Source organism: Tasmannia lanceolata, unplaced genomic scaffold (genome assembly GCF_043159265.1).
Source record: "Tasmannia lanceolata isolate RefF3 unplaced genomic scaffold, GAP_Taslan_0.1 ptg000013l, whole genome shotgun sequence".
Classification (NCBI taxonomy): domain Eukaryota; kingdom Viridiplantae; phylum Streptophyta; class Magnoliopsida; order Canellales; family Winteraceae; genus Tasmannia; species Tasmannia lanceolata.
This window is the reverse complement of record NW_027518690.1, coordinates 13,535,265-13,542,994: the sequence shown is the minus strand read 5'-3', so window position 1 is coordinate 13,542,994 and position 7,730 is coordinate 13,535,265. Positions and strand designations below refer to the sequence as shown.

Sequence of the window (7,730 nt, the reverse complement as noted above, 5' to 3'; positions counted from 1 at the left end):
AGAATGCGGGCGCTACTTATCAGAGAGCTGCAACTGCTCTTCTTCATGATATGATCCACAAAGAAGTCGAAGTCTATGTAGATGATATGATCGTCAAAGGAAAGACTCGGCCGGAGCATACTGTCTCTTTAAGAAAATTCTTTGAAAGAATCAGACAGTATCAGCTTCGTCTGAACCCCAGCAAGTGTGTATTCGGGGTTACTTCAGGAAAGCTACTGGGATTCATGGTGAGCGAAAGGGGAATTGAAGTAGATCCTCAGAAAATCAAAGCGATTCAGGAGATGGAACCGCCGAAGACCGAAAAGCAGATCCGAGGTTTTCTCGGAAAAGTTCAGTATCTGAGACGGTTTATAGCTCATCTGACTATGACCTGTGAGCCTATTTTCAAGCTTCTGAAGAAGAATTCATCGAAGAAATGGACCGAAGAATGCCAGGTGGCTTTTGAAAAGATTAAGCAGTGTTTGTCCTTACCTCCGGTTTTATCCCCGGTCATCCTGGGTCAGCCATTATTGTTGTATTTGTCCATCACGGATACGGCGATGGGTTGTATGCTTGCTCAGCAAGATTCAGGGTCTAAGAAGGAGAGGCCTGTATACTACATCAGCAAGAAGATGCTAGAATACGAGGTGAAGTATACAATCTTAGAGAAGACCTGTCTAGCATTAGTTTGGGCAACTCAGAGGCTCAGGCATTACTTGTTGTCAAGCAAGGTACTTCTGCTTTCACGGATGGATCCGTTGAAGTATTTGTTTGAGAAGCCTGCTCTTACCGGAAGAACCGCAAGGTGGTTATTATTGTTATCTGAGTTCGACATTACTTATGTCACTCAAAAGTCTGTTAAAGGGCGGGTCATCGCAGAACATTTAGCTGATTCCCCTGTGGAAGAGAGCGCATTCCTGAAGGCTGAATTTCCTGATGAAGAGATTATGGATATTGAAGAAGATACCCCAAATACCAGATGGACAATGTACTTTGATGGTGCAGTCAACAACCAGGGTCAGGGAATAGGAGCAGTACTCGTATCCCCTCAGAAGGAGTATATTCCTATATCTATCAAGTTGCAGTTTGAGTGCACCAACAACATGGCCGAGTATGAAGCTTGTATTGCCGGACTGGAGGCAGCCTTAGCTTTGCAAATTCAAGACATTGATGTGTTTGGAGATTCCATCTTGATCATTTACCAGACTAATGGAAAATGGAAGACTCGGGAAGATAGATTGATCCCGTATAATGCATATCTCGAATCTTTGGTCCAGAAGTTCAGGAGTATTACATTTACTCACTTGTACAGAACAAAGAATCATTTTGCTGATGCTTTGGCTACGCTGGCTTCTATGTTAGACATTTCAGCAACAATGGAGGTCCAGCCACTTACAGTGCGACTGCAATGGGAGCCAGCACATGTGACCGTTATTGAAATAGCAGCTAGGTGTCCAGATGGAAAGCCCTGGTATACAGACATCAGGAATCTCATATCCGGTGAAGGGCATCCACCTGGGGCTTCTGGGAAAGAGCGCAAAACCCTTCAGAAATTAGCTGCCAATTTTGTTATTTGTGGTGGTCAGTTATATCGCAGATCTTTTGATGGGATCCAGCTTTTGTGTGTTGATGAAGACAAAGCAGTTGAGCTTATCGAGCAGACCCATGAGGGAGTTTGTGGACCTCATATGAATGGGAAAATGTTGTCAAGAAAGATTTTGAGACTTGGATTCTATTGGCCCACAATGGAAGCAGACTGCTTCGCATTTGTGAAGAAATGCCATAAGTGTCAAGTCTATGCAAATCTTATTCATGTACCTCCTTCGGAGTTGCACTCTATGACTTCTCCATGGCCGTTTTCAGTATGGGGAATTGACATAATTGGGAAGGTTCATCCAAAGTCTTCGAGCGGGCATGAATACATTTTGGTCGCAATTGATTACTTTACGAAATGGATTGAAGCCGCTCCGTATGCTTCCATTACTTCGAATACAGTCGCAAAGTTCATCCGTGCCAACATTATTTGCAGATATGGAGTACCTCATGAGTTAATCTCGGATAATGGTTCTCACTTCAAGAAGGAAGTAGCGCACTTGTGTGTAGAGTTTAAAATAAAGCATCACAAGTCGTCTCCTTATAGGCGGCAGACGAATGGAGCCGTTGAAGCAGCAAACAAGAGCATCAAGGTAATCATCAGTAAGATGACAGAAACTTACAAAGACTGGTCAAACAAGCTTCCTTATGCTTTGTGGGCTTACAGGACGTCGATCAGATCTTCTACAGGTGTCACTCCGTATTCTTTAGTGTTTGGAATGGAAGCAGTTTTGCCTGTTGAACTTAGAATTCCATCTCTAAGAGTGATGATAGAGGCAAGCTTGCCGGAATCTGAATGGGCGAAGGCCAGGCATCAGGAACTGCAGATGATAGATGAGAAGAGGCTACGAGCTCTGTATCATATCCAGGGGTATCAAAGGCGGATTGAAAGGGCGTTCAATAAGAAGGTTCGTGTCCGAGATTTGAAACCAGGGGATCTTGTCTTGAAGTCCTATAGGGCACCGGTATTTGATCCGAGAGGGAAGTTTCGTCCAAATTGGTCTGGTCCTTATATTGTCGATGAAGTCCTGCCGGGAAAAGCCGTAAGACTCCTCAATGAAAATGGAGAAAAATTAACAGAACCTACAAACCTGGATCAGTTAAAGAAATATTACGCCTAAAAACACTAGAGGGCCATCTTTGGACGACTTGAGCTTTTTAAGCCAATAACCCAGATTTCAAAAATGAAAACCCTTTTTTGCTAAACTCCTTTGAGCCAAAAGCAAAACCTCCTTATCAAACTTAAACCAGGGGCATCTTTTATGACTTTCGTCATAAAAGATATTAACCTCGAACTACGCGGGACCTGATTCCCATTTTCTTTGGGGATACGTAGACAGTCTGGATAGTCCAGATTCGGTCTAATTGCTCAAAACTTACCAAATGTTAGCCTGTTTGAACCCAGGCCTACCTAAAAGTCCTTCTGGTGTTATTGGCCCAGGTTTGTAAAAAAAAAAAAAAAAAAAAAAAAAAAAAAAAAAAAAAGTGAAAGAATGATGGAGTCTTGGACCCGCTAGACTGAAAACCCGCAAGGGCGGTCTAGGCAAAAGTTAGGGTCATTCACCCGCTAAGTTGAAAACCCGAAAGGGCGGCTTAGGCAAAAATCAGGGTGCTGAGCCTGCTGGATGGAAAAAGCTGCAAGGGCAGACAATCCAGGCAAAAATTAAGGCGTGCGGTCCGCTGAATCGAAACCCTAAAAGGGGCAATTCAGTATGGCAGGGATTTCACGAAGGATGGCTTTTGAAAGCCGATTGTGCTTCCGTTTTGGGCATTACTTCAGAGTCTGAGTAAGCGCCAGCATAATTTCTTTCGATACTTCTTCAATTTAAAGTGGTTAAAACTAAGTAATCCAAAGGAGGTAATAACCATGACTGAAATACCGAAAAGAGGAATGAAACACTTTTAGATGCGGTATTCAAAAGATCCTAAGAGCGGTAGACTGTTACCACCTTAAACATTTATCAAATTAAGAAGCAGATTCAGTCTCTTTTAGAGTCTATGTTGTGCATTTATCAAAGTTTTCGTCAGTCATCTGTCAAAGTCTCGTTTATCGTGTGTCAGAATCTTTCATTGTCAGGTCAAAGTCAGGTCTTTAAGGTCAAGTTTAGCCTTTACTTCTCTTGGGGCTGGGGCGATAAACTTTAAAAGCAAGAAGTTGCATCTCCTGCGGACAGAGCCGAACAGAGCAGAGTTCAGAAGGGGCAATTTTTCAAGTTTACTCGGAATGTTATCACGAAGTGCAGGAGGAAGAATGCTTCGAGCAGAACCCATTTTCCTGTATTTGCAAAAGCTTTGTAGCCTCAGGCATTTCTTTGAAATGAAAGCCTTTAGTTGAACCCTTGCGTTTGGCTCTCTTTTGAATCTTGTAATGGAAATAAAATCGTACTAGGGGCATCTTTTATGACTTGGTTTCCCAAGTCATAAAAGACGTCGAACAAAACTTTAGGGTTAAGATGGCTATTCTTGTCAAATAAAGATAAGAGAAGCTCGAACATCCCTTTTCGAGCTAGGCTCCTTGATCAGTTTCTTCAGAAAAATCCAATCCTCGTTGGAATTTAAAATTGAGTTTTACATTTTTCAAAATATAGGCAGAGTTTTGGTTTATTTGTTTAAAGGGGGCCAATGCCCGCGAGATTTTATCAAGTGCCTTTGGGTTATATCCTGTGGTAAAGGTTATGATTTCCAGATCTATTCCAGCTGTGCTATGTTTTAACTATCTTTCCTCCTCTCTGACCTCTAGGAGGTCATGTTAGGAGCGACATGACCGTCATTCTCAGAATAAAAAGCTTGAGATATCATCCCTCCTAATCCGGTATTGAAAGTTTGAGTCTTCTCAAACATTCTTTACCCATTTTGAAATCCGGTATTGAAAATTTGAGTCTTCTCAAATATTCTCTACCTGTCTTGTAATCCGGTATTGAAAGTTTGAGTCTTCTCAAACATTCTTTACCCATTTTGAAATCCGGTATTGAAAATTTGAGTCTTCTCAAATATTCTCTACCTGTCTTGTAATCCGGTATTGAAAGTTTGAGTCTTCTCAAACATTCTTTACCCGTTTTAAAATCCGGTATTGAAAATTTGAGTCTTCTCAAATATTCTCTACCTGTCTTGTAATCCGGTATTGAAAGTTTGAGTCTTCTCAAACATTCTTTACCCGTTTTGAAATCCGGTATTGAAAATTTGAGTCTTCTCAAATATTCTCTACCTGTCTTGTAATCCGGTATTGAAAGTTTGAGTCTTCTCAAACATTCTTTACCCGTTTTAAAATCCGGTATTGAAAATTTGAGTCTTCTCAAATATTCTCTACCTGTCTTGTAATCCGGTATTGAAAGTTTGAGTCTTCTCAAACATTCTTTACCCGTTTTGAAATCCGGTATTGAAAATTTGAGTCTTCTCAAATATTCTCTACCTGTCTTGTAATCCGGTATTGAAAGTTTGAGTCTTCTCAAACATTCTTTATCCGTTTTGAAATCCGGTATCGAAAATTTGAGTCTTCTCAAATATTCTCTACCCGTCTTGTAATCCGGTATTGAAAGTTTGAGTCTTCTCAAACATTCTTTACCCGTTTGAAATCCGGTATTGAAAATTTGAGTCTTCTCAAATATTCTCTACCCGTCTTGTAATCCGGTATTGAAAGTTTGAGTCTTCTCAAACATTCTTTACCCGTTTTGAAATCCGGTATTGAAAATTTGAGTCTTCTCAAATATTCTCTACCCGTCTTGTAATCCGGTATTGAAAGTTTGAGTCTTCTCAAACATTCTTTACCCGTTTTGAAATCCGGTATTGAAAATTTGAGTCTTCTCAAATATTCTCTACCCGTCTTGTAATCCGGTATTGAAAGTTTGAGTCTTCTCAAACATTCTTTACCCGTTTTGAAATCCGGTATTGAAAATTTGAGTCTTCTCAAATATTCTCTACCCGTCTTGTAATCCGGTATCGAAAGTTTGAGTCTTCTCAAACATTCTTTACCCGTTTTGAAATCCGGTATTGAAACTTTGAGTCTTCTCAAACAATTCTTTACCCGTTTTGAATGATCTGGCTCTCGACTCCAGGATAAAAACTCGATGTATCTCTTTCGTCCTAGCTTTGCTATGTTATAGACTTTGTTTCTTCCTTCGACCTCTAACTTTGTTATGTCAGGTATTTTCTGGCTGTCGATTCCAGGATAAAAACTCGGTGGTAAAATGAAAACTCTTTGAGTGATTGGAATGATTTGTTTGTTTGTTTGGTTGGTGCTCTTTGAGCAATTGTTATGTTTACTTTGGCTTAGCCTGAAAAAAAAAAATAGTGTGTGTGTTTGTGTTTTTATAATCGTTCCTTCATCTTTGTTAAATAGTTTAGATAGTTGAGTCATGAGTATTAGAGAGAGACTATCTCATTGAGATGTCATGTTTGCCGAGTTAAGAGTCAATGAGAGGCCATTGCCTTATTTGCTTCTAAATTTTGATTTTTGTTGTCATGTATTTTACTGTTTTGCTTTTGCAAATATCGTTCTTAGAACCAAAAAAAAAAAACAAAAAAAAAAAAAAAAAATTGGTTTGCTTTGTTTTCGGGTCGATCAAAATGCGTTGTCTGTTCAGCTTTGCCATTCGCGTGTTACACACGCTCTGCCAAAGAGGGGCATCTGTAGACACCCCATTTTGATCGGACCCAAATTCGCTATGCTTGGGCAAAACCCCATCCAATCATCTCCGCCATGTTTCGCATTTTTCCGTTAAGTATTGAGAGGTTGAGAGAGATTATTCATAAGAATCCGAGCGAAAGAGAATTTAGACCCATTTACTGGGCCCGCATCGAGCATGTCCTATTAAAATAAGATCAAACGGGTGTGCCCTGCATTTTTTTTTTATGAAGAATATGGTTTTGTTTATTTATTTATATGGACTCTTTGAATAAGATCAATTTCTATGGTGGGCATCGTGTATTTTTACCAATCCGGTGGGGGCTCATTATTGTGAAAAATTAAAATTTAAACTTATGGCTTGTCGGCTTGTCAAATTGGACAACATGGATCATCCTATGGAATAGATTTAATGAGTGCGACCGATTTACATTATGGCACACTATGATATACGATTTAGATCACTAAATGAGGTGGGCATATTGTATTTTTTTTATGCAACCCAAATTATAGCATGATCCGAGCCATTTAATTTATGGTCCAACTTCTAACTCGTCGGAATTATTGAGCAAGGTGGGCTCCAATTTGAGTTGGTAGGCATTTTTTTTTTTTTTTTTAATATATTGTGCAAACCATTAGATCAACCTCTCTCTCTTTTATTTTTGGAAGAGCCATGTGTATAGATATTGGTGGGAAAAGTTACACGTGAAACTCTGGCTTCTCATTGTTTCATATGAAAGATAAATGGACAGGGAAGGCCTCATTCATAAAAGCAAGTCGGCATGTTTCCATTGCATTGCAAGTATCCCTCACCTCAATCATTATTTTGCTGAGCACAACCAATTTTTTTAAAAAGGAAAATGTCTAAATATATAATTGTTTACAATGGCCAAAGGTAAGTACAGTTGAGAATAAAGGAAATTTTCTAAAGCAAGGCAATAGTTAATTTGGGTAGTGGAGGAAACCTTGGGTAGTGGAGGAAACCAAGCGTGAGAGGGTTACTTATTTTATTGAGATTCTACTTTTGAGGGGGTAATGAGAAGGAAATTGGGTCTTTCTAAAAAACAAGGAAAATATTATTTAATAGGGAGAAAGAGAATCACATTAGAGAGTTTTTTTGGTTTTTTCTCTTTTCTTATTCTTGGACGGTGGAGGTGAGTAATTTTTTCTATTCCAGATGCTTTTTGATTTTTCTCTCCTTGCTCTTATTTATTCTGATTTTCTCGATCTCCCTAGGGGACAGATCTGAGATACCTCGAAGAGAAAACTCTCTCTCTCGGTCATTAAGGTCGCATCCCATCCTCTCAACTAAAACCCCTTTTAGACCAACATCCTCTCTCTTGATCTATCTAAATTTTCAACAGGCAGTCCTCTTGCTCTTGCATTTCTGATTTTTTTTAGAAAGAAGCTAAGTCCCCATTCTTCATTCCTTGGTAGAAAGCATACTGCTGAAATTGGTTTTCTTGGATTCTCATCTCCAAAGTGGGCGAATTTTCATTTTTTAATTCATGTTTCATCCCAAAGCATATAAAGAGGG

The 7,730-nt window shown here is 39.5% G+C and overlaps 1 protein-coding gene across 1 annotated transcript; it reads left to right on the top strand.

The window, feature by feature from the left end:
- The first annotated feature begins 548 nt into the window (after positions 1–548).
- LOC143890984 (uncharacterized) lies at positions 549–2,026 on the top strand. Its single transcript, XM_077395646.1, has 3 exons — positions 549–1,063; positions 1,292–1,652; positions 2,009–2,026. Exons 1-3 carry the CDS (start codon positions 549–551, stop codon positions 2,024–2,026), a joined length of 894 nt encoding a protein of 297 aa, XP_077251761.1.
- Positions 2,027–7,730: the final 5,704 nt, after the last annotated feature.